The sequence below is a fragment of the Gossypium hirsutum genome, chromosome D03 (assembly GCF_007990345.1).
Source record: "Gossypium hirsutum isolate 1008001.06 chromosome D03, Gossypium_hirsutum_v2.1, whole genome shotgun sequence".
Lineage (NCBI taxonomy): Eukaryota > Viridiplantae > Streptophyta > Magnoliopsida > Malvales > Malvaceae > Gossypium > Gossypium hirsutum.
In genome coordinates, this window is record NC_053439.1 from 202855 (window position 1) to 229286 (window position 26432).

Genomic DNA, 26432 nt, shown 5'->3' on the forward strand with positions numbered 1-26432 from the left:
TTTAATAATCATTTTATAACTTTTTCAAGTTGAATGACCAAAAAGTAAATTTACTAATAATTTAATGATTTTAAAAATAATTTACCCAAAAAAGGCAATAAGTTCGAAGTTTATAGATAAGAGTTTACATCTTATATATTGTTTAGATAGTTTGAATTTAATATGTTAAATAAAGTCCTAGTTTTAATAATATTGTCTTTTCTAACATGTCATAACTAATATATAAAATATATACAAATTGTCATGTGAATTAACATATTATTGCTTAACACTTTCTTTAGTAAAAAAAAAAGAAAAGAAAAACTTTATCCATGGAGCATGGAGGCTACCTCTACTAAAAAAATAAACAAATTAATTTTTATACATTAGATCAAAGAGTAAATTAATTTTTATTAAAAGTTTATCCATTTTTATTGTTAAAAAATAATATAACTAACAGAATAACTAAACAATAACACATGTTACGCCAATGTACCTCCACGATACTTTCACCATTTTATAAATGCAAAAGTAACACTGGCAGAGGGACACATGTAGGGCATGGCATTGAAGCAAAGAATTAGAAAGTATATAATGTAGCATTGAAATGAAGAATGTGGGAGTTAGTTTATTAAAGAAAGAAAGAAGAAACTCTAGCTTAGGGCATTACATGACAAATAGACATAACCCCAAGACAAGAAAAACAAAAACCCTATCACGTTTGTCTCGTCTTGTTAGTGACAGCTACATTAGGAGGGGCAATAAATTAGCAATTGACCCATATGCCTACATTCTTGTAGGTAAAAGTACTATGAAAGCCCTCATATTAGAAGTTAAATTACGTTTTGCCTCCTTTACTAAAAAAAAGGATAAATTAGTCATTTTTATTAAAACTTTCATCCATTTGTATAGTTAAAAATTGGCATGATTGATAAAATATTCAAACAATAGCACATTGTGTGCCAAGTCTATCTCATGCTGACGTACAAGAACCAATTTTTAACAACAAAAATGGATGAAATTTTTAACGGAATGACTAGTTTGCTCTTTAATCTAACTCAGAGGGATTAATTTGCCATTTTTTTAGTAGAGGGGACAAAATGCAGGCTTCCATGGTACTTTTACCATTCTAGTCTTATTTTTCTTTACATACAGCTGCAACTGGCAGTGGACATTGACATCAATGTCCACCATCCTTGTTTTCCTCATCATTCTTTGGCTCTGAAAAAATAAGGTTAAAAATTAGAGTTTCTAGAATCAAAGCAAAGCGCTATGGTAATATTTTCTTTAAAAATATGGAGACAAGACAGCAAGTAAAGGATGCTTACTATTTGGATCTTCCATCTCTAAAACTAACAGCTAAATGTTTGAAGAACTCTTTGGTAGCATCTGCATGTTCATCATAACAAGTATAGCAATTAGGACAGAGATATAGTACCGGGTAATGAAACTAACATAAGCAAGAATGGCATTCACTTAAACCATCGAAGTTATAACAATACTTCAGGCCATGAGCTCTAAATAGTTTAGTCATTTTTACATATTCTAATGAACTAATCCCCCATTTTATGCAGATTTCGGTAGATATACAACCTTAACCAAGATGATACAAGTTAAAGCCGAATCTGATTGGCAGATAAAACATCTCCGAACACATGGTTCAAGTTCAGGAAACTAATCCAAGTTCCATCCTAGACGAGTCCAATATATTTCACAGGGTTAAATACTCTCTTATAGTGTTTTAACATTCATGCACAAGACCTACCATGATTCATTGTCAAAGATGGATCTTGCTCATCTATGGATCCAATTACTTGTGCCGGTGTACCTGCTACCATACTTCAAAACACCCCGAGAAGGCATATCAAACATTTAGGAATTAGTCATAGGTTTTAATGAAGTGCAATCGTGATATTTGGGAAAGTTTCTATATACCTCTGAGGAGGAACATGTTTTAGTACAAGGGAACCAGCAGCAATCATTGCACCTTCACCTATTTTTATATTCCCAAGTATGGTCACACATGCACCGAGTAGTGCAAGATCACCAACTTTTGGGTGGCGATCACCGGTTTCTTTCCCAGTCCCACCCAAGGTCACACCCTGAAAGAGAGCATTATATAAGGTTTTTTCTAAATTCCAATGAATTGCACTAAATTCTGTTTTCTTTTATTTTATTGGATTATTAACAATAAACACGGTGGAATTTGATAAAGAGAGAAGGGAAACAGAATCGGTTTTCATAAGAAAATCATAAATGAATGACAACAAAGTAGCTTACATGCATCAATGAAACACGATTTCCTACAACTGCTGTTTCACCAATAACAACACCAGTCCCATGATCCAATAATATACCGTCTCCGATTTTTGCAGCTGCATTAAATCGTGACATTAAAAAACCTTTATTATCTCCGCAGAGACTGAACTGAATAAGCAAAAATCACCATGTAAACCCTCAAAAAGAAAGACAGATATTATAAGCTGTTTCATGCAACAAAAGCACATAGCTCTTTTCCCGTTTTTATAAGAGGAAGATGTCATATAAGTCGGATGGAACTTAATAACAAGAAGCATGAGAAACATTGTAAGATTAAAGTAAGAAACAGATATACCTGGGTGTATGTCAACTCCAAAAACCTGAAAAGTATGTAAAAGAAATATTAAATGGCATATGAAAAAAGGTATACACCTAATCAAATGACTAGAAGTGAAACTCATACCTCACTAATCCGGCTTTGCAATGCCAGTGCTAACACATTTCGCCCTTGCTTCCATAAGGCATGAGCTACTCGATATGATTGCAGAGAATGGTATCCCTGAAAAAGGATGGAACTTGTAAGGACAGTCAGAGACAGAATTCGATGCCCAACGGTTGCTAACAGCCTTATATGTCTTATATCTTAACATATCTTCTCTTTATATCTGAAACCATAATAAATCAACTAGCTTTTCACCATTAGGAATACACCAACCAAAACAAGGGCTGCACTGTAACAGTTTGGGGTAAAAGTTAAGACATTATGCATACACGAGCAAGTATCCGAGAAAAGTATATATTACCTTAAGGTATAGTAACGCTGAACTATACGATAAACAAGCAGGATCTCTATCTATGAATGCCTGCAGAATAAAGCATTTCCAAATGCAAAAATACGGTTAAAATGATTATTCGGTAAGAACTTCTACAATCAAACATCAATTCTATATCGTCTTTTCTAAAGAGTACCTGCACATCCAGGCGTATTGATCGTTGAATATCTCTATCATGCATCATAACATTAGAAAATATATCCATAAGTTGAGTTGCCAAGAGTGTAGGATTCTGTAGACGATTGGCAAGAACAAAAGCCAATGCTTGTTCTAAACAATCATGCGCTAAGATACTTGCATACAAGAAGCTACTTAAAATAGGTTCCTTTTCTGCCTGCACCAAGTAGCAGCATATTTATCAATTAATCTCACACGATCATCAAGAATAAAAGGCAAATTAAGAGCTGTCATAGAGGACATCAGTTGATCCTTCCATCTGTACTAATAAACAGCCAGTATTTCAATTTAACGTGCATATGATAATAGAAAAACTGAAGCCAGGTTAAGAGACAAGACCATGTAATTAGCAACAAACTCCCAACACTCCATGAAAATATCATCAAAGATAGTCAACTAACCATGAGATCCATCAACTATCAACTTGTTTCTGATTATAAATCTTAAATAATCAAAATCCCATCACAAACAAATCAACGAACACCTTGCAAGCAATACCCCAAGAAAAATACAATTTAAAAAAAAAAAAGAGAGGAGAAAATAAGTATGAAAATTGGGCACCTCCAGCTTGGCCTCCTCTCGTACAGCTTCCCAAATTGGGTCACGACCCGAATTAAGAATAGAGTCAGTGTCAGGCTTACAAAGGCTCATTGCATAAACTGGAAACACCTTCTCAAAAGGGAACTTAGCATTAAATTTAGCTTCTTTCTCTCCATCTTGTGTTTCTTTTAGGGATAGCCCAGCGGAGAACATATCGGGAAACGACTCCCAACGCTTATCACTAACACAACCCATTGAAAGAAATATGTGGAAAGGGAAGAAAAAATAAAAATAAATAAAAGCTAGGGATTGCTTAGAAATGAAAAAAGCTCTCTCTATTCATGAATATGAGCAAAAGATAGGAATCTAAAGATAGGAAAACGTGAAGGACAAGTGGTGCAGTGAAGAAGAGACCTTGTTTTCCTTTCTTTCTTTTTTTTTCCTTCCCTGTGTGTGTTATTGTGTTAATTGAAGTTTGTTTCTTGCTGTTTTAGGCTTACAGGAGGGGGAGCGATCTGAAAGATAACGTGTTGTAATTTTTGTTTTGTTTATTTTCGGCTTCTTGTTGTATGGCTCACATCACATGTCTCTGTTTTTCACCATGGTTTGGACTTTTTGAGCTTTGTGGTTTGGGTTAAGGTCTTTGGGGGAACCAATAATAGCTTTGTACTTTTATTTATTTACCTCTTCTTTTTTCTTTACTTTTTGGGTAAAAACAGACCCCAATAACACTAATGTTTCTTTTTGGGTAATTTTCACTTTTGGTCATTTAATTATTAGTAAATTTATATTCTCATTATCTAATTATAAAAAATTACAATTTGATCATTCAACTATTAAAAATCAATCATTTAAGTCTCATCTTCATTAACTTGTAATCTGAAAGGCACCATTAAGTCACCCCATTATTAGAAAATTTTCATTTTGACCACTCAACTATGAAAATCTACAAAATAATCATTAACGAATCGATGATATGATACATTAATTGATAAGCTTAAGAACTAATTCGGTCCCTTAACTATAACTAAAATATCGATTTGGTCTCTAAACCATAACCAAAATATCTCAAACTTTTCGTACTACCAAAATGTACACTTGTTGATATTTGAATAACCATGAATATAGTTGACTCTTTTTTTTCTTGGTCAAACGTATTTATTTTTCTCAATCAATGGCATTTATAATATGCATTCTTTTTTTACAATATTTCCTTCTATCTATAACCTAAAAAACTTAAAACAGAAGAGAAATGCTCTTGGAAAGCCACCCATAACCCCAAAAGGACTTAAAATGGAGGAAAAATGCATTTGAAATCACGTTTTTGTTGCCGTTACAATAACAATAATACTAATTAAGCTAAGGCTCAATCAACATATTTAGTATTCTTAATTCCTACAAAAACCAATTAAATGTGTACTAGGAATGTAAAGTAAAGTTTACAAAATTAGATCAGCGGTGAATCGATCAGACAATTGGTTCGTCGGTCTATCTAATTTGGTTAAATAAATTATTAAAATTTAAAAAAAATCCGATTCAATTTATGCATACCAAATTTCAAACCACTTAATCTAATATATTTTTCCAAATCGATACCTAATTAATTTTCCATTCAGATCTCATATAAAAGAATATAAAATCTAAACAAATCAGCACAAATGAAACCATTGTTCCTATTATTAGCAAACCTCTTTAATTAATTATTATACTACTTGCAGTGCATTATTGCCATTTGATGTAACATATTTCAGCAATTGACATCCATAAAATCTTCATCATAAAAAAAACAATATCATTTTCATAGACCCACATATTGGGTATTTTGTGGAATTTTAATTATTTTGTATAACAATATTTTATTATAATAATTAATTTTATTATGAAAAATAAAATAAAAAGTGACCTTGTCTCCTAAAATGGTATAATTGTTTCAAAGTCCTTTAAAAATTGTAAGATCTACAAGTTGATATAATGGTAAACTACATTTTGACCCTAAACACTTATAGTTTTACTTTTTGGCCCCCAAAACTCTGTAATAGTAACTTTGGAAATTACTGACTGCTGATTAAAAGTCAAAAGAAAAATGACAAAGCAATGTAAAAAGAAAAAGGGAGGGTTTCATTGTCCATATCTGCAGTTTTGCAGTTCCTAAAAAAAGCAGAGCCTCCCACTCACCATTTGTATATGACCATGTTAACGTCCAGAAACATTTGCACTTTTTTTTTCCTTTAGTTTATGTTATGTTTATATAAAGCACACTGTTTAATTGGCTGACTGATGTGGGATTATATAATTCATCACTGAATCAATTTTATATATAACATGATTGATTTTTATATAAACACTAGCAGCCTTATGAGTCTTTTTTTAGTATATATCATGTTTTTCCTTTGCTGGATGTAATAATGTTCTAACAGGCACACATCAACTATTCAGCCCTTCGCGTTCTAACAATATCACATCCACCCCATCCGCCACGTCCAGCCGGCGGTGCTCGACAGATGACGCGGAGCAAGTGACGGTGGCGATGCAGGTGCTTCCAGCGGTTGTCTTGCTACTGTGAGCCTCTCACAAGATTAACATAGCAAATGTTTAGTGAATTTAAACTTTATTTTTATTTTTAGAAATTCAATTTTTGTAATTTTTTAATTTAAAAATATAAATTCAATTGTTATAATCATTAAATTTTTTTATTAAATTAAATTTTTTTTGTTGCATGGTTATTAAATTAGTTTATTTATTTATTTTAAAATACAAAGAGTATAAAAATTTGGGGCATATTTTTTTTATCATCGATTAATTGAATTAGGTTAATTAGTATGATTTTCATCTTTTTTTATAAAAATTGAGATGTTAGTTTCCGTAATTTGTCAAAATTTAATCCCTATACTTTACGAAAATTGAGAAGCTAATCCAATTGGATAATATTGTTAAGCCTTATTGCTAAATTGTTGAATTGAAAATTAATAGTTTAGCAATTTATACTTAATTAATTAGGAAAATTTAGTAGTTAAACAACTTAACAAAAATCAAGAACTCAAGTTCATGTGTTTAGCAACAATTGGACTACCTTATTGGTTTTCATAAAGTACGAGGACTGAATTCTAACAAATTAAAATAGATGGATTAACTTCTCAATTTTCATAAAAAATAGGAGATGAAATTCGAAATCAAACCATTAAATTAGCTAAACTATTAGTCGTTGTTCTATGTGTAAGTTGTGATTTAGTCCATGTATTTTAATTTGATCATTTTTAATTATTATACTTTTCTATTTTAAGATTTTAATATCGATTAAATGGTGGACATTAAATTTAGGAAGTTAAGTTAAGTTATTTCCAAACATTTATGTGACAAACATATTATCAAATGTACGTAATATCATGTCAGGTTGCTACTTTCACATATCAACCCAAAAATGCCAGTTGATGAATTTAATAATTGTTGTTTGCATCAATAATTAAATTTTAAATTTTGATCAGTATATGGACCATGATTGATCAAACTGGAGAATATAGAAAAATATATATAACTTTATGCATAATACAATATTAATAGCAAAATATAACCAAATCGATTCAACTATTACTACTTAGGTTAGGATTAAAATTTAAGAATTACAAAATAAATTCGACCAAAATTAAAGTATATATCCCACAAAGTTCAAAATAAATAATATAAAACAATATATTATGAATAATTAAATAGGCCTATTGGGTTAAGCTTAGGCTTTTATATTTTATGTAAAAAAGTTAGGCAGTTGGATTTACACTGGGGTTTGAAATTTCCAATGTGAATAATTTATTTTGATCGATATTTAAATATTATGTATGCTTATTTGAAGTATATATATATTTTTGCATAATTATATTTTTAAAAATAAAAATAAAATTTATTATCAATATAATAATATTAAATTTGATTTAAATTAATTTTTATATAATGACTTGCACTATTCAAAAGAATAAGTCATTTTATAAAAAAAAATGAAATGACTTAGGTTATATTGACATATAAGTGATAAAATTATTTTTTATAAAATAAATAAAAAAATACAAAAAGAAAAACTTCCCTAAAATTTTTACATGACATACAAGAAGTAATAAGAAAAACAATATGGTAGTAAAATTTTGGATTATAAATAACATACAAGAAATTGGTTTTAGCAACCAATAAATACAAAGGACCCAATTGGAAAACAACCGACCCAAGGTATCTAAAACAAAAAAAGATGACAGAATTTTGTAGTTATCTAGTTGGTAAATTCTTGGTACCATTGCTGCAACATTGGAGTGGCAGTTCCCTTTCCATAGGATGCTTTATTCTTATTATTACTATTATCATTCTCCGCTTCTTGGTCTGACTGCACCACCTTCCTCCGCCGCAAATTATGTCCGGCCAACCGATCCCGGCAACTCCTTTTGGTACCATCAAACTTTGATATTTCATGAAATCTGATCCAAGTTGCACACATAATTAAACTGTTAGATACTAGGAGAAACAAGAAAAAGAAAAAAACACAGCAAAATCTTTGTCTGAAACAGAACAAAGAGACATAAATTTGGACATTTTAATTCAACCTGCTACACTGCTGGCAAAACCTTTGGCGAATGCCTTTGACCAAAACGAAAGCATCCTTGGCATGTGGCTCACAGACTTTATGCCGCCGATGATATTGCTTTGCATCTTTCAAATCGGCACCACATTCATCAGCTTGACAACCACCGCCGCCGCCGGAGATGGCAGCAGAGTTAGAGTAGTGTATGAAAGTATTCATCCTCTCATATCTCTCTCGAGGCACTACCCTTATCTTCACCATCCTCTCTTCTCTCTGCTCCTCCTCCTCCTCCTCATCATCATCATCATCAACCCAATTTACCGTCGTCTTACATGCCCTTTTAGCCATTTCCATAATAATAATAATAAAATGAAAGTGAAAAAGCACCTTTACAAAGGGACTAAACTAAAACGAAAGTGAATGTTTAGGGGTTCTGTTAATATGAGAGGAGAAAGAAACCAACAAAACCAAGGGATTAATAATAAAAGAGACAAAGACAGTGAGTGACTGTGACCTACCATATATTGAAAAAAAAAGAAGAAAAAAGGGCAAAAATGTGTGTCATATATCAGGTAGTCGGCAACATAGAAAGTAATTGAGTTTCAAGTTTAAGGATGATATTACTTAGTTCATTTTTTTTCTTTATCATATTTTTTTTTACATTTTTTCACCATGGGTTTCTACCTTTGTGAACGCCGGCCACAAAAAGAAAACACAAAAAAGGGGGTTTTAAACGGTTGAGAATCCAGAGAGACACGTAACCATGTTCACGTTTGTTCTATGACAAGACAATGACAAATACAGGTAAATAAGAACAACCCAACTTGGATGACACTTGCAGGAGAAATCTCTTTCTGGGTTTTCCTTGTTTTGTTTTATGATTAGCTGGATGAGAACATCATCATGTTATTGGCTTATTACATAAAATATATGATGTTTGTTGGGTTGGGTCATATCATATGTAGGCGCTGCTGGACTTTGCTTACTTTATGTTATGTGTTTAGCCCAAACTGCAAAATGAGGGAGTGGGGAGATTTTGAATGGGCTATGGATCCATATATTTCTTTTCCTTTCCCTTTTAATCTATATTTATATTTTTGAAAGTTTTTATTTAACTAATTGAATTATTCAAAAGTTTTCATTAACGTTATTGGGCTGTTAAACTTTTTTTAAGGTTTAGCTAACGAGCTCCAAATGTTAATTCGATAAACAATACGATGGATTAGTATCCATTGATAGTCAATCTAGGAGATTGGAGAATAAAGTTATTTGAATTTTTGTTTGTAGATTTGTGACATAAAAAGTTGTTTCCTTAAAAAAACCAAATTTTGTAGAAGAGATGAGGAATGAGAACCTTCGATAGGTGCAAATAATGCAAACAAAAAAGGTTGTACAACAATGGTTTTAACAACTTAGTGACTTAAATGAAAATTTTCAAATAGGTCAATGATCATTTTGTCCATACAATGATACAACATAGAAGTGGTACAGAGGAGAGAGTGTATGGAGGTCGATTCACCTAGTCGGGGTGGAGAGCCGAAGGTTATGGAGAGTGGAAGTGAAGAGAGTATTTAGGTTGAGAGTTGGAGATAGGTTGGTAGAATGTAGGCTTGATACTCTTAGAGAGTCGATCCCTTATTCCTCATTGTTAGGGGTATTTATATGCGAGGGTTCCGTGTAAGGTTATGTTAACATGTTGGACTTGCCATTAAGTCATCATTATGGAACGTGTAGGGTAAATGTCTTCGACGGAACGAGGATGTATGTGATGGGATAGATTTTGTCATTTATTCTGACTTGACAGTAAGGAGGAGTTGAGCCCACGTGATCCTTGGTGACCAACAAGTTCATGTATCTTATGAAGTCTTTGAGATCCGGACAACAAATGGCCTACACTTTTTCAGATGGTTATCTCGGAAGGGAAAACTCATAGGTGACCTCCCAATTCACTAGTGGCAGGCTTACTGTTTGGGTGCCTATTTGGCTTGCTAGGTGCCTTGACGCGAATGGAGGTATAACAATAACTTTTTAAAGTTGGATGACCAAAATGTAAACTTACTAATAATTTAACAACATTGAGTATAGTTTACATCGTAAACTTTTCACTCGCATAATAATTTAATATATATAAATGACTTTATTTTGCCAACAACCACATAGCTTTGTGGTAAGAGTACTATGTTATAGGCATAAAAAACTTGACTTGATCCCAAGCAACCCCATTTCCAACCTCAAATGAATTTATTCTCATTTATAACATTGTGTATATTTACAGTACATTAGTTTGGTCCTAGCTTCCTATAATGCAACAATTAAAGAAAATGAGAAGTTATCGATAAAAAGAACGACGAGAACCTGTAACACCCCCTAACCCTTATCCGTCGTCGAAACAGGGTTACGGAGTATTACCAGACTTTTCATATCAAATAGGAATATTATATAATCATCTAGCATACACACCATAATTTAATCATATTGTCCCTTTTATGAGTCCTCGAGGCTCAAAATATGTGTTAGAAACAAATTGAGACTAAATCAAGTACTCTAGGAATTTTTTGCAAAATTTCAAAAATTTTCCTAGGTGCAGGGGACACGCACCCATGTGTTAGCCACGTGGACTCAAAATGAACCTTAAACATCAAGTTTACCCTTCCCTACAACCTTGAACACCAAACAACTCAAAAACCAATCGTTCAATCACTTTAAAACATGATTTAATACCTTTAAAACATGTCAAAACAATCATCTTAGTTTCCTAACCAATGTACCCTCATAGGTACTTCACATATATTATCAAAATAATCAAATAAAACACCATTTAAGCCAATTCTAAATTCATACCAATTTAAACCCAAATTTGCCTATATCACTCTCACTTATGCATCAACTTAAACATTCCATATTAAACCTCAACTTAACACGAATAATCATGTATATAAGTAACCAATATCATCTTATAACATCATTTACATTCACTTCCCAAAATGATAAGCATAAGACATCCTAGGTACATGCCGACACAAAAAGAAACATACATCACCACATTTTGAGTTTGGGATCGTTGATGGATGTTGAATCGGCAATCTGACTTTGACCTAACCTGCGCACGAAAAACAAACCGTACGCTGAGTATAAACTCAGTGGTATTTCTATAATCTAAATATTTAAAAATAAAACAATATAATATGTATAATAAAATGTTAAGCACAATTGAACATTTAAAACCATATAATACTAAATTTTCCATCACTTGCTATGGAAATAGCTTTTCACAATTTTAATCACATTTCATTTATACAATTGCTTTATCCATAATGCAATTGCTTTATCCATACCATATTCAATTCACTATTCTACTTCATTTCTCATATCAATTCCATTTCAATATCAACTATAAGACTTTATTATTCATTTACCCCTATTAACATGACTCGGACTCGGACGGATACACGGATCTAACCAAAACACACCAGTTTGGCACCTAGTGCCTCATCGGATAATTCAAAGCAATAAGTTGACACCCAGTGTCTCATCGGCCATGCCAAAATAAATTGGTACCCAGTACCTCATCGAATTTATCCGAAGTAATAATTTGACACCCAGTGTCTCATCGACTCGAAGTCGAAAAAATCCCTGAACTCTTCCAATCCTATGGCATGCCATTTATATCCGACTCAGCCCGATACAATTAATAAGGTTTAATTTCACTTTTCAAATACAACCAATATTCAATTCAATTCAAATAATCAATATATATACCAATTCAATCAATATAAATTTAATAAATTCATCACATACTAAATCAATCCATTTCAATTGCAAAGCACAATAATACTCACCTCAACACTTACCATATACATTAAATTGAATTATAACAATTAACAACTAAATTCGGATTATAAAAATACAAACCGAAAATTCCCTTTTTAGTCGAGAGTTCCGGTACGACATTAGCTATGGAATTAAAACAATTAAAATTCATTAATACAATACAATTTCACATTAAATATTTTAATTTTCATTCAACTTTTGTCTAAATTCTAATTTAGTCCCTAAATTGAGACTAACTTTATTTCTTCAAAACTAATTCCATATTTTCATTCAATTTCCACTTTAGACTAAATTCAACTATCTAATTTCACTCAAATCCCTAAATTTCGAATTTTTTACAATTTAGTCCCTAATACTCAAAACTTATAATATATTTTACAATTTAATATCTTTTTCATTTCTAACTTAAAATTCTATCAATTTAATCCCAAATACTTAAATTATTCAACATGAAAAACATCTAAAAATTCAATATTTGCTAAAATTTCAACATAGGTTAAGTAGTATTTAATACTAGGGTTCTAAAAACATAAAAATTACAAAAAAGGGACTAAATTAACTTACCAATTAAGCTTTGAACTTTGAAACCCTAATTTCTCCTTTCTTTCTTTCCCTTTTTCTTTTCTTTCTTTTTCTCCCTGTTTCGTTTCTATTCTATTTCTTTTATTTATTATATTTACTTATTATAATATATAATATAATATATATACACACTTAATAATTAAGATATAATATTATAATATATATTTTAACTTTAAGTTTTATAAATATCCATCTTATGCTGCCTCATTTATAAGCAATGGCATAAAGTCCCTTTCTTTAATCTATAATTCAACTTTCACCCTTTATGCAATTTAGTCCTTATACCTAATTTCTCTTAATTCATGCAAATTCACCTAACAAAAACCTAATTAACCACACAACTAAAAATATTTACGAGTCTGATTTACGGTAATGGAGTCTCGAAAATGCACTTTTCAACACTCGTGACTATCGGGTTGTTACAGAACCCACACCCCAACAAGAAGAGAAATAAAATCTGAAATTAGTATAATGGGACAACTGAGAATGGTACGCTATATTTCCACTACTACCTGATGAAGACAATACCTCTGTTGGACCAGTGGTGAGAATAATTGAAAGAATATACCTTAATGCATGAATCCTCAATATTCATATATACCTCAGCGCAAAATAATTTAGGACATAATTTTTTTTTGGTTCAAGTTAAGTTCTGAATTTAACAATTATTCTCATATTAAGGTTTGAATTATTTTGTTCAAGCTAATCCTTGAAAACATAAAGCTCAGGCCTCAATATGGGAACAATTGCCCAATTCAATGATTAATTTGGACAAAAAAAATTTAAGCCACAATGTGAGAACAATTACCAAATTTGAAGCCTAACTTGGACAAAAAAAAAGTTCAGGCCCGATATAATGCAAAAATTTATACGTGATGTGTGGGTCCTCATGTCATCATGTATGAGTATTGATTGACTTTTTGTTTTTTATTCTCATTTCTAACCTTGTGTATATTTACAGTACAATAGTTTGGTCCCAGCTTCCCATAATGCAACAATGAAAGGAAATGAGAAGTTATCGATAAAAAGAATGGCGAGAGCCCACACCCCAACGAGAAGAGAAGTAAAATCTGAAATAAGTAAAATGATGAAGACAATACCTATGTTGGTCCACCAGTGAGAATAATTGAAAGAATCTACCCTAATGCATGAACCCTCAATATTCATATATATCTCAGCTCAAAATAATTTAGGGTTCGTATTCGTAGTTTTTTTACATTGGGACATAAAATTTTTGGTTCAAGTTAAGTTCTGAATTTAACAATTATTCTCATATTAAGGTTTGAATTATTTTTGTTCAAGCTAATCCTTGAAAACATAAAGCTTAGGCCTCAATATGGGAACAATTACCCAATTCAAGGATTAATTTGGACAAAAAAAAATTAAGCCACAATGCGAGAACAATTGCTAAGTTCGAAACCTAACTTGGATAAAAAAAAAGTTCATGCCCCAATAATGATATAACCCAAAAATTTATATATTTAAGCAGAGTCGAACTCTTAAATACTCATATTCGAGTTTCTTTATATGTGATGTGTGGGTCTTCATGTCATCATGTACAAGTTTTGTTTGACTTTTTATTTTTTATTCTTTGTCGATTGTGCTTGTTATTAGTTTGATTCTACTTGTAGTTGATCTAATATATATACTTATATTGTACCTGTGAATGCACTGTATTTGTGAAAGTGAAACCCTTAGTATATATATATATATAAAAGTCAAATTCTACTATTAGTAATTCTATTGTTTGTAAGTTATGTATTTAGTTTTAGTATTTTACTTTGATCAATTTTAGTCTATATACTTTTCAAATTTTAAAATTTCAATTCTAACCTAAAAAGTAATAGTTAAATATGTTTGTCAAATTTTCTATTAGTCATGTGCTACGTGTAAAGTTGTAGATTTAATACATTTGATCACTTTTAGTCCTTGTATTATGTGCAAGTCTTGAATTGAGTCCATGTATTTTAATTTGATCATTTTTAGTCTATGCGTTTTTCGAATTTTAAAATTTCAATCATGACTAAACAAAAGTTATTACCACATGAGTAATACCATATCAACTTGCTATTTTCACATAATTCTCACAAAAATTCAATTAATGATTTAATGGCTGCCATCTGATTCAAACTAAAATTTCAAATTTCAAAAAATATAAAGATTAAAAATGATTAAATTAGAGAACATAGATTCATTCAACAATTATGCATAATACAAGATTAACAACAGGATTTAATCAAAATGGATTTAACTGTTACCATTTAGTTCAAGACTCAAATTTCATAATTCAAAAAAAAAGTACTAAATTTAATCAATTCATAAAATATAAGAACTAAATCCGCAATTTATCTACATTAAATATACCTTTTACATCAATTGAATTTTTACTCCAATTTTTTATACTACAGTGATTACATCTTGAAATTTTTTACCCTTTTTGATATTGACACCATCTTTTATATATAATATTTATGTAGATAGAAATGTTTACCAAATCTTCCATGCCTCATCCTCATTAAACAAATATTTTCTCTTTCTATTACATCATTTTCATATATGTTATATCAAAGAGTAAATCAATTTTTATTGTGTACATGGGGTAAATCTAAATTTTTTTTAGTGAGAACCAAAATTTAATTATAAATTTTCACGAGATTAAAATATAAAACTCATTATGTATTAATTTATAATTTCATCAATTTTGAAGGTATAAAACATTTTTTTTTCATTTTTACGAGGGATGAAAGTGAAATTTTACTATCTATTAATTTATAATTTCTTTATTTATAAAATTATTGAATTGAAAGCTTTTTTAGGGGACTAAGGCCCTTGCTAACTCCTCATATTCGCCTCTACTTGTACATTAACACGAGGTAAATGCAACATGTTATTTGTAATTGTTTAATTATTTTGTTAGTCACGTCAGTTTTTCACAATAGAATTGGATGAAATTTAATAAAAATGACTAATTTTCTTTTTAATATAATGTATAAAGATTAATTTGCTCATTTTTTAAATTAAAGAAACAAAATGTAATTTAACTCTTAGTATAAGAGCCAATATGATAGTTTTACCCAGGGACAAAGAAAAATTTATTATTTTAGGAGGGGCCGAAATTAAATTTTAATTAATTAAATTAAATTTTTATTATTTTTAAATAGAATCAAAGTACAATTTTATCTTTATTAATTTAAAATTTTAAAATTACTAAAAATTTAAAGAGAAAATTTTCTATTTTAAGAAATGCGGCACGTACGCCAACCTACCAACTTACTTTATTCATGGACTGATTTTAAATTTTTATGTCAAATTCCTCACATTCCTCAATTTTTTGTAGTTTAAACCTTTTTTTAATCATTAATTAACTTAAACTAATAAAATCTTATCGTGTAAATCAGACTGTCCAAACATATCATAATCATATATAGTATGGAGATATGCACGTCAACCGCACGATTCAGCCTATCCCCACGACGAGCGGGGTAACGTGTCCGTTACATTTCTGTCGATTATAAAAACACACAAACAACCAATCAGTTTGTTTGAGTATCGTTTTCACCTAAACTTCACTTTCCATCTCTGAGTTTCTTCTCCGGCGAGACCATGCACCGTTTTTTACGATCTTCATCCACTCGATTGGCCACGCACTTCCTCTGCAATGTTTCCCAGACCTACGTTGATGATTGGTGATCCTCACCATGGAAATCCATGGAGGGTCTTCGCCGGTGCTCAGCTAATCACGTGCCTTTGTCTCCCATTAGCTTCCTGGAAAGAGCAGCAAAGGTTTACAGAGACAGAACATCGCTTGTTTATGGTTGTCGTAACTTCACATGGAATCAAACGCATCAACGTTGTCTTAAGCTCGCTTCTGCTTTGTCTCAGATCGGGATTTCCCGTGGTGATGTGGTTCGTTTCTTTTTCAAGCATCTACCATTTTTCTTTTCTTTTTTTCTTTTGGGTTCATCTTCATTTTCGCCATAGCTCTGTAAATTGGATTTTTTTTTTCACAATTTGATGCTGGTCGAAATGAAAAAAAAATCTTTTTTTAGGATATATATTAGTTTATCTTTGATAACTTCATGATTTTTACTCACATAGTACCTCTATAATTGATCTGTCATCAACATGCAGAACCAAACTGGTTTTATGTTCTGTCACTCGGATGCTTTTGTGCGGTGTATTCGTGTGTGTTTCGTTGAATTTTTATCCAATTGTTATATAACAATATAGCATGCAGGTGCCATGTTGAATTAAAGAATCAAATTGGAAATTTTCCATTTTGAGTTCTCTAATAAATTGTATTAAGCAGGTTTCAACTCTGGCTCCCAATGTTCCAGCAATGTACGAGCTGCATTTCGCGGTTCCTATGGCCGGAGCTGTTCTTTGTACGCTTAATTCCCGGCTCGACTCGGCCATGGTTTCAGTCCTACTCGCACATTCAGAAGCTAAGATCCTATTCGTAGACCACGGATTACTCGAAATCGCTCGCGGAGCATTCGACCATCTTGCTAAAACTAACACAAAACCACCAATCTTAGTTTTGATTTCTGAAGGGGATGACGATCCATCTCCAACCAGCATTGTGCCTTATGAATATGAAAGTTTTTTAGAAACTGGGCATATTGAATTTGAGATAAAAAGACCAAAGAGTGAATGGGATCCTATAAGTGTGAATTATACCTCTGGTACAACATCTAGGCCTAAAGGAGTTGTTTATAGTCACAGGGGAGCCTACCTCAATACTATCGCGACGCTTTTCCTTCACGGAATGCAGTCGATGCCGGTTTATTTGTGGACCGTGCCTATGTTTCATTGTAACGGTTGGTGCCTCACTTGGGGTGTCGCGGCACAGGGTGGCACAAACATATGCATGAAGAACGTTTCCCCGAGTAAAATATTTGAGAACATAGCTTTACATAATGTGACACACATGGGAGGAGCTCCAACCGTCCTAAATATGATTGTGAATTCATCTGTTAGAGAGCAAAAGCGGATTTCCAGCAAGGTCGTGATATGCACTGGTGGCTCACCACCGCCTCCACAGATCTTGCTTAAGATGGAAGAGTTGGGTTTTAGTGTGACTCACTTGTATGGCCTTACTGAAACTTACGGTCCTGGTACATACTGTGTGTTGAAACCCGAATGGGAATCCTTGCCTCCCGAGGAGCAATCGAAGTTGAAAGCTCGGCAAGGTACGCAACATCTCGGTTTGCAAGATGTTGACATATTAGATCCTGTCACGATGGAGAAAGTACCAGCTGATGGTAAAACCATGGGTGAAGTCATGTTCAAAGGAAACACTGTGATGAGTGGATACTTCAAAGACTCGAAAGCAACTGAGGAAGCATTTAAAGGTGGATGGTTTCACAGCGGTGATCTCGCCGTGAAACATCTAGACGGGTATATAGAAGTAAAGGACCGGCTGAAAGATATCATAATTTCTGGGGGAGAGAATATAAGCTCAATACAAGTTGAGACAGTTTTGTACAGTCACCCAGCAGTTCTCGAAGCTGCAGTTGTTGCACGGCCTGATAATCATTGGGGACAGACCCCTTGTGCATTCGTGAAGCTAAAAGAAGGATTTGACATTGACGCTCAAGAACTAATCCTGTTTTGCCGGGGTCACTTGCCGCATTATATGGCTCCCAAAACCGTGATCTTTGAGGAATTACCAAGGACATCAACTGGAAAGATACAAAAATATATATTGAGAGAAAAAGCAAGGGCCCTTGGGAGCCTCTCTTAAGCAACAAATGATAATGTACTAACCCTAAAGATACAAAATTTCTCAAAAGTTTTTTTCATTATCATTCAATGGCTCATTGCATTGTGATAGTAGAAGAAAGCCACAAATTTTCTTTTGCCAGGTCAAGTTTGAGAATATGCGGGTGCCGAACGGAACCACAGTAAAGCCGATTTCCGATTTTCATTCCGCTTGTAATCATAGACAATCTATGATCATGGTAGTGAGCAACCGGCTTCCCCTCCAAATCAACTACCAAGACACCTGCATCTTTCTCCGTAGGTAATCGTCCGATATACTTCATCACGATCGCCATAACCTTTCGAATGAAAGGATACCTAAACGCAATGTCCAAAGGAACAGAATTTGCCTGCCGAAATTCGTAGAATAATGCTTGAATCATCAGAAAAATTATCAACAAACATAAACAAAGCGTTTAAATGGATATCAACAGATTCGTGTTACCGATGGTAATGCAATCCAGTAATGCCCATCACCATCGTATTTAATATTATCAGGAAAGCCTGGTAAATCATCAATAAATTTCTCCAGGTCTCCCTGATTGCTCCCCTTTGTGTAATACTTTCTGCACCTTCTCCTGCAATTGAATGTTGTTCAAGCATTAAAAAGGGTTTGCAAATTGCAGCAATGGAAACCATACATACATACATACATACATGACGGTTTCACAGAAGATTGCATGATCTTGATTAGGTGACACTGCGACTCCATTAGCAAAGTATAGATGACTGACTAGCACATCGGTTTTTCTCGTAACCGGATCGAAGCTCATAAATCGACCATGAGGCTTGCCTTCCAAGATATCCCATATATCTTCATTTAAGTTATATTTGTAAGAAGCGTCTGTGAAATATATCATTCCATTATCTGCAATATCTACACCATCTGTAAGCTTGAATTTATGGCCATCAGCTTCATCTGTTAGCAGCTCCACTTCACCATCCTTGCTTATATTCAGTAGTCCCTGATGCATTCATTATCCAACAGTTTTCATTCACTGTATAATGATGGTTTAAGTTTAGGGTAAATTTACTATTTGGGGACTGAACTTTTTTTACAAGTTAGGGCATGAACTTGGCAAATTTTCTCACGTTGGGGCTCGAACTTTTTTTGTCCAAGTTAATCCCTTAATTTGACAATTGTTCTTACATTGAGACCGGAACTTTAAGTTTTCAAGAATTAACTTCGACAAAAAAGAAATTCAAGTCCCAACGTGAAAATAATTATCAAGTCCAAGAGCTTAACTTAGATAAAAAAATTCAGACTCTAATATAGAAGCAAAAAAAAAATTCAAGTATCAATCCGAAAAACATTACAAGTTGAGATTCCAAAAACTGATTAAACCCTAAAGTTTAATCGTCTTTAATTTGATTTGACATAAATTTGCATAGGGAAGCAGGTACCTCTTGCTTAAGTGGACTTATAACAGTTTTAGCCCCTTCTAGTTGTTAAGTATTCAAATTAAGTCCTTTTAGATTTTTTTTAAAAATTTTTGGCCCTCCCAAAATAAAATTTTTTATTTCCACCTCAATACTGAATTTCTTGATTCGCCGTTGATTTTGTCCTCTACTTTTATAATGTTTTTAATAGGTTGATGTTGATAGTATTGTTAATTACTACAGAGTGATAACATGCATATCCACCAATATGTTAACACTTTAACAACAACTATTATCAATTTAGACTGTGAATAATACTATAAAATTAGACACCACCAAAGTGGAATATAAAGATAAACTATAATTAAACCCAATGTTTGTAAATGGCATAATAATTTATTTGACCTTCTAATTTTATAAATAAAGTTATTTTGGTTCTCTATTTATTTTTTTGCTGTCTTCTATCTCTTAAATTGGATGTTTGTCAAATCACCTCAATATGATGAAAAAGATACACATGAATTGGACTGACTAATAACAACATAAAAGTAGAGGGACAAAAATTAAAATAAAAAAAATATGAAACCCTAAATTTAAAAAAGTGTGGGACTAAAACTAGAATTAGACCCTTTCAACAAAAAAACTGTGTAGGAAAGGTCAAGGAATTAGGGAAAAAGCAAAATTTCCAAAGTTAGTCCCTGAATTTTTTTATCCACTAAACGTGATAAATTCTAATTTATATGAGACTTTAAGATTATGTCCAGGGATTTAAATAGCGGACCGATATCGGAATAGCGGCAGTTATATAGCGGTAGTGGCGCCGTCCGAAACCGCTATTGCTAAAAATAACGGTATGAAGCGGAGTCACACCAATAGCGGTGGATCGCGGCCGCAATTTAACGGGTAACGGCCAATTGCGGGAATAACGGGCCGCTATTCCAGTTATTTTCCGTTACAGTGGTTAAAGCAGCATCAGATTGAAGGATGAGATGAAGGTTGGGGATTCCGTTCAGGTACAATAGAGAAAAGAATTAGCTTAGGTTCACAGCCCACCCCTTCTTTTGAGCAAGAGTGAGTAGTAGCTAAGATCTTGAGGTTTTCAGCGTGCTTGCTGTCCATGGTTGGGTCGATTCTGCGGGGGCCAGTGGAATTGTACAACCGGCGCGAAACAGCCGGGCAATGGGATATGTCGATTGTATGACCACCTGAAAAACAAATGAGAGACTTTGAACATCCGAGAAGCCTGAGAACATTTCCCCAAAGGAAAAGTGATGCAAGGATGAAGATGATGAGCCATGAAGCGACAGTGATGAAGTTGAACTGATGTACTTGTAGGCTGAAGCAATATCCATGTTGCTGTTGAAACCAGAACAACTGTTGCACACTTGCACTCACTTTCTTTCTCCTGAAATATTTTTGAAAGAAAGTAGTTTGGGGGTGTATTTCCTCTGTGTTTTCAAGTAATGAAACGTTGAATTTGTTGATAAAAAAATTTAAGTGAAGAACAAAGAGGAGTTTGTTTGATTTACACGTGCACAAGTGTAAAGAACAACGTGGAAGCCATGCAATAGTCGGTAAAATTGGAGAACTAAGTGGTCAAGTTAAGCCCTTGGTTACTGAAGAGAGTAAGGAGAGTAGTGAAGTTGTGGAAAAGGCTTGGAATGTTTTACAATAAATTGTTGGAATTTTAAAAAAATTCACAACCGCGACACTTGCGATGACCGCAATAGCATCCGTTATGTCCGCAACCGCGATAAACGTAACGCGACCGAAAACGCGACCGAGACCGTTATTTAAATCCCTGATTATGTCAAATGGCACACTCTCAATCATGTTATCAAAAGGACTATAAATGAGACAAGTTCAGAGACCAAGTTGAAAAAAATTGCAAAGTTTAGGTACTAATCCGAAAAACTAACCTTATATGCATCAGCAACGATTATTTCCTTGTTGTGACCAAGTGCGAGTCCTAGCGGTCTACCATGGGTGTTAACAAAATTTTCCACAACCGAGTCATTCAACCTGACTCGCTTGATCCACCCATCGTGACAACCAGTGAAAACGACGTTCGCCGTGGAATCATACGCGATATCTTCTGGTCCTTGTAACTCCCCAGCGCCCAACAACTCCGCGCCTTGGAGCATGCGCTCATTGCGCAACGAGACGACCACGGGTGCCTCACCCAGCTCGTGGATCGGCAGTGGAGCAGGATCGAATGAATCGAGCTGGTACACAAGCATAGCCGCCACTACGGGGAACATCGTGAATAAAACAGTAATGAAAGGGCGCCATAATCTCTTCCTCGGTTGATCGCCGGCGCTAGACGCCTGTGATTGAGAAACCGTTTGTGATCTCGAGTCCGCCATTGTAAAACCGTCACCAAGTTGTTGACAGATTCTGGTTTCTTATGGAGATTGAAAAACGTCAAAATGGTTACCTGCTTCACATTGTCCACTCATAGTCCTACACGACTACAAACCGATAATTAATTTTTATAATATGCCGTTGCCGGCCATACTTCTTCCAACATTTCACATTGGGATATGTGTCAGTCTCATTGTGATTTAAGAAATTGTTTGTTTACACTTTACAGCCAAGAGAGATGAAAGCATTCAACAAAGGTATTAAATTAGTAATCAATTTATTGGGTGCATTGTACCAGGTCCATTTCCGAACCAAAATTATTCAGTTAGGTCGTCCTTAAAAATAATTATGGATATGGACCCTAAATTTAAAAGCATGTTGATATATGAAGTATTTTTTTTGTGCTCAGACTCATAAATATGTGTATATATAAACTTATAAATATGTTTAGAATTTCTTCCTAAACAATGTGGGATTCATTTTTCTTTTAATTAATAATATATATTTTATATTTTTTTATACTTATAGAGTTTAATTTTTTTTACAAAAAGTTAATATTTGTTACATTATAAATAAAAATTTTAAACTCTATAAGTAAAAAAATTATAAAATATAAATATGATTAATATATCATTTAGTACTTGAGTTTAGCTTCAATTTTCAATTTAACATCTAAAGCAAACAACATATATGTTCCATGAATGTTTAACACACTGAAAGAACCATAGGTACTTAATTGAGAAAAAAATATCAAAATGAATATTAAAACTAAACTCAAATATTAAATTAAGACAAAAAAAAAACCTCAGATAACCAATAGTATATTAATCTTGTTACGAACTTTTATGGTACAATAAGAACGAAAACAGAATAAAAAAAATAACAGTAAAATATAATAGATTTTCATTTCTAGAAAACACTTTTCAACACCAATAACAATACTAAAGTACCTGTAACTGTAAAAGTGAAAGTTATTACTGACTATGTCGAGCTGGGTGTTGGTCGAGATCGACACGGATAATATAAGGGAGGATAAAAGACCCGATATATAAATGATTTTTTAGCTTAAACCCAGATGAAACAAAAGTTAATTCAACATCCCTATAATGTGCAACGGGCTTCCCATTAATGTCGACCACCAGCATCCCACCATTTTTCTCCGATTTGATTCGACCTATCCAGCCTATCCACCGATCAACCATAGCCGCTGCCTTTCGAACCATCGGATATCTCATTGCTATATCCCAAAACATTGTATTTCCCTAATGTGATATCACCAAATGTTAATTCATATAAAAGGAATTGGATAATTAAGGTTTAATTGCTGTTTTAGTCACTATACTATACTGAAATTTGAGACTTATTGGTAATTTAGTTATTCACTTCTTAATCTTTCTACTTTTGAAATAATTAAATAATGGAAATTAAAGCTAATAATTATCCGTCATATCATTATCTTACAGTAGGCAATGCAATCCAATAATGGCCATCTCCATCATATTTGATGTTATCAGGCATCCCTGGTAAATTATCAATGAACTTTTCAACATGTCCCTTCTTATGGCCCTCAATGTAATACTTTCTGCACCTCCTCCTGCATATCCACAGTAATCCTTTATCAACTCATATATACAATGAAAGAGATGAATTTTAATTTGGGGTTGTAAGTATGTAAAAAAAACATACATGGGGGTTTCACAGAAGATGACACAATCTTGATGAGGTGACACAGCAATTCCATTAGCAAAGTAAAGATCGGTGAGCAGCACATCGGCTAGTTTTGAAATGGGGTCGAACCTAATAAGCCGACCACGAGGCCTACCCTCCATTATGTCTTGAAAGAATTCGTGCAAGTTGTACTTGTAGGAAGCATCGGTGAAATACACCGTGCCGTCCTTAGCTACATCGACACCATCCGTTAACTTAAATTTCATAGCGTCGGCTTCGTCTGCTAGCACCTCGATAGCACCATCTCTACTTATTTTCAATAGCCCCTATATATATATATATACAAATGTTACAAATATTGTGTATGCAAAACGTGTTTCTTAAATTAATTATTGATTGTTGATAAGGTTTTGAGAGATGAGGTAATATTTGATCATGTTTAGATACATTACTTCAACTAAAATGATATATGATTATAATTATATTTGTTAATGATTCGGGTCGGACTGGGATCAAGTGGGATGAGGTAATATTTTATCATGTTTAGATGGATGAATTGGATGAATAAATTTTGTGATAAGTTTTAGGTATGTTTAGATTCATTTGGTTAAGGTTTAAGACATTTAAATGTGCAGGATTTTGACCATTTGGTCATTGAGTCTCAAGATTGAAAAAACATGTCTTGAGACCATTACAAGAGACAGTTGTTAATAGGTCTGAGACAAACTATCTTTATCTCGAAATAGAAAAACATCAAAGGTAAATAGGTTTTGCCTTGCTTCAGGTCTCAGGTCTCAGGTCTCAGGTCTCAGGTCTCAGGTCTCAGGTCTCAGGTCTCGAGACATAACATGTAATGTCTAGAGACATTTTTAGTTCGAAACTAAAAATTTTAAAGTAATTTATAACCTGTCTCTCGAGACATAAAGGAGTTGTTTGTGTATAATATATTAAAATAAAAACCAGACCTTGTAAGCGTCAGCAACGATGACTTCTTGGTTGAGCCCCAAAGTGAGTCCAAGCGGTCTACCACCAGTGTTGACCCAGTCCTCAACAACCGTGTCGCTACCCGAGTCGTTCACCCACACTAGCTTTATCCATCCATCTACAGTGCCCGTGTAGATTACTTGAGATCTGGAATCATACGCAAAATCTTCCGGTCCCGGAAGCTTACCGGCACCCAAAAACTCCGCCCCTTGTAGCATATGGTCGTTATGCAACAAGGGCGGCTCGAAGGGGACACTCAACTCGTGGAGGGGCATAGGGGCGGCGTCGAACGAGTCAAGCTGGTAAACAACTATAGCTGCAACCACCGGAAGCAGAATTGCGGGTAAAAGAAGAGGTAGCAACGGCCATGGCCGTGTTCTTGAATTAGAAGGAGATTTGGGTGAGGAAGGTGAGATTTTTGACTCAGGCATTGTATGAATAAACTATTCCAACGGATGGCGTGCAGAATGTCGTAAAATATAGGCTATTTTACCTATAAAAAAATATTATATTTACAAAAATAATCTAAGTTTAAAAATAATAACCAAAATAATTTGAAATAAACAATAAATTTGAGTTGTGATATGACAATAACCGGAACCCACTTGTATTTTGGACCCATGATTGCTTGATAATTGTGTTAACTTTAAAAAAATAATTTTTTTAGTTTTGGCCTGTCAATAATCGGAACCCGTGTAATTTTTTTAAAAATTGTATAATACAGATATACAAAAAAAAAGAAATTTTTTTTTTGATGCTAGCCTGTCAATGGCTGGCACCCAGTACAGTAAAAAAATTCGAGTTTTCGTCTGTAAATGGCCGGCACCAAAGTAGGAAAAAAAGTAAAAAGCCAGAACACAATACGGTAAAAAAAATTTGTTTTACTTTTTTTCGTGTCAGTATCAAGTATCAGTATACGAAAAAAGTAAAAAAAAAATCTGTCAATGGCCGGCACCCAGTACAGTAAACTTTTCTTTTTACTTTTTTTCGTGTTCGTATCAGGTATCAGTATACAAAAAAAGTAAAAAAAAATTTGGGTGCTGGTATGTTAATGGCCGACACCACCTTTTTTGGTGAAAACAAATTTTTTTTAATTTTTTTGTGTTAATAGCAGGTATCAGTATACGAAAAAAGTAACTTTTTTTTATATCTATAAATTTAATATAGTTGTTCAGGATTTAAGGTTTTATTTTTATATTTTCGTGTAATAATTTTTTCGAACGTTTGTATTTTTATAGTATCGGGTAATAATATATATTTTTTATATTAATACTGTAGAATGAATATATTTTATTGTGCATGTAAATTTAATTTGTCGTGTAGTATTACTTATTTGAATTATTATTTTTTAAATATTACGAAGTCATGTATTTAAAAAAATAATTATGTTAGATCCATTAAATAAATATTAAAAAAATAAAAAAATATAAAAATAAAAGAAATATTTAACTGTACCGGCCATTGGTAGGCCACCACCAAATTTTTTTTTTACTTTTTTCGTATATTGATACTTG

At 33.0% G+C, this 26432-nt stretch overlaps 5 protein-coding genes and 1 long non-coding RNA gene across 6 annotated transcripts; 1 reads left to right on the forward strand and 5 right to left on the reverse strand.

Annotated features, from left to right (window-relative positions):
- Positions 1 to 587: 587 nt before the first annotated feature.
- Positions 588 to 4430, reverse strand: LOC107937839 (serine acetyltransferase 4). The gene is made up of 10 exons (XM_016870825.2): positions 3810 to 4430; positions 3208 to 3405; positions 3042 to 3101; positions 2702 to 2797; positions 2594 to 2618; positions 2260 to 2354; positions 1915 to 2081; positions 1745 to 1818; positions 1308 to 1368; positions 588 to 1200 (listed from the first exon to the last, which is right to left on the reverse strand). Coding segments are annotated over exons 1-10 (1011 nt in total). The 5' UTR covers positions 4044 to 4430; the 3' UTR covers positions 588 to 1199.
- Positions 4431 to 7905: 3475 nt separating this feature from the next.
- On the reverse strand, positions 7906 to 9206 carry LOC107937831 (squamosa promoter-binding-like protein 3). The gene is made up of 2 exons (XM_016870812.1): positions 8369 to 9206; positions 7906 to 8242 (listed from the first exon to the last, which is right to left on the reverse strand). Exons 1-2 carry the CDS (start codon positions 8698 to 8700, stop codon positions 8041 to 8043), a joined length of 534 nt encoding a protein of 177 aa, XP_016726301.1. The 5' UTR covers positions 8701 to 9206; the 3' UTR covers positions 7906 to 8040.
- A 6988-nt stretch (positions 9207 to 16194) lies between these two features.
- Positions 16195 to 18569, forward strand: LOC107937832 (probable acyl-activating enzyme 2). The gene is made up of 2 exons (XM_016870813.2): positions 16195 to 16665; positions 17069 to 18569. The coding sequence occupies exons 1-2, from the start codon at positions 16468 to 16470 to the stop codon at positions 18503 to 18505; spliced, it is 1635 nt and encodes a 544-aa protein (XP_016726302.2). The 5' UTR covers positions 16195 to 16467; the 3' UTR covers positions 18506 to 18569.
- LOC121215261 (uncharacterized) lies at positions 16717 to 17074 on the reverse strand. The gene is made up of 2 exons (XR_005910989.1): positions 16861 to 17074; positions 16717 to 16776 (listed from the first exon to the last, which is right to left on the reverse strand). It is a non-coding gene; the product is annotated as an uncharacterized lncRNA (long non-coding RNA).
- On the reverse strand, positions 18445 to 22659 carry LOC107937833 (protein STRICTOSIDINE SYNTHASE-LIKE 5). The gene is made up of 4 exons (XM_016870814.2): positions 21822 to 22659; positions 19180 to 19487; positions 18968 to 19100; positions 18445 to 18872 (listed from the first exon to the last, which is right to left on the reverse strand). Exons 1-4 carry the CDS (start codon positions 22266 to 22268, stop codon positions 18579 to 18581), a joined length of 1182 nt encoding a protein of 393 aa, XP_016726303.1. The 5' UTR covers positions 22269 to 22659; the 3' UTR covers positions 18445 to 18578.
- A 417-nt stretch (positions 22660 to 23076) lies between these two features.
- LOC107937805 (protein STRICTOSIDINE SYNTHASE-LIKE 5) lies at positions 23077 to 25425 on the reverse strand. Its single transcript, XM_016870779.2, has 4 exons — positions 24900 to 25425; positions 23953 to 24260; positions 23728 to 23860; positions 23077 to 23528 (listed from the first exon to the last, which is right to left on the reverse strand). The coding sequence occupies exons 1-4, from the start codon at positions 25347 to 25349 to the stop codon at positions 23241 to 23243; spliced, it is 1179 nt and encodes a 392-aa protein (XP_016726268.2). The 5' UTR covers positions 25350 to 25425; the 3' UTR covers positions 23077 to 23240.
- Positions 25426 to 26432: the final 1007 nt, after the last annotated feature.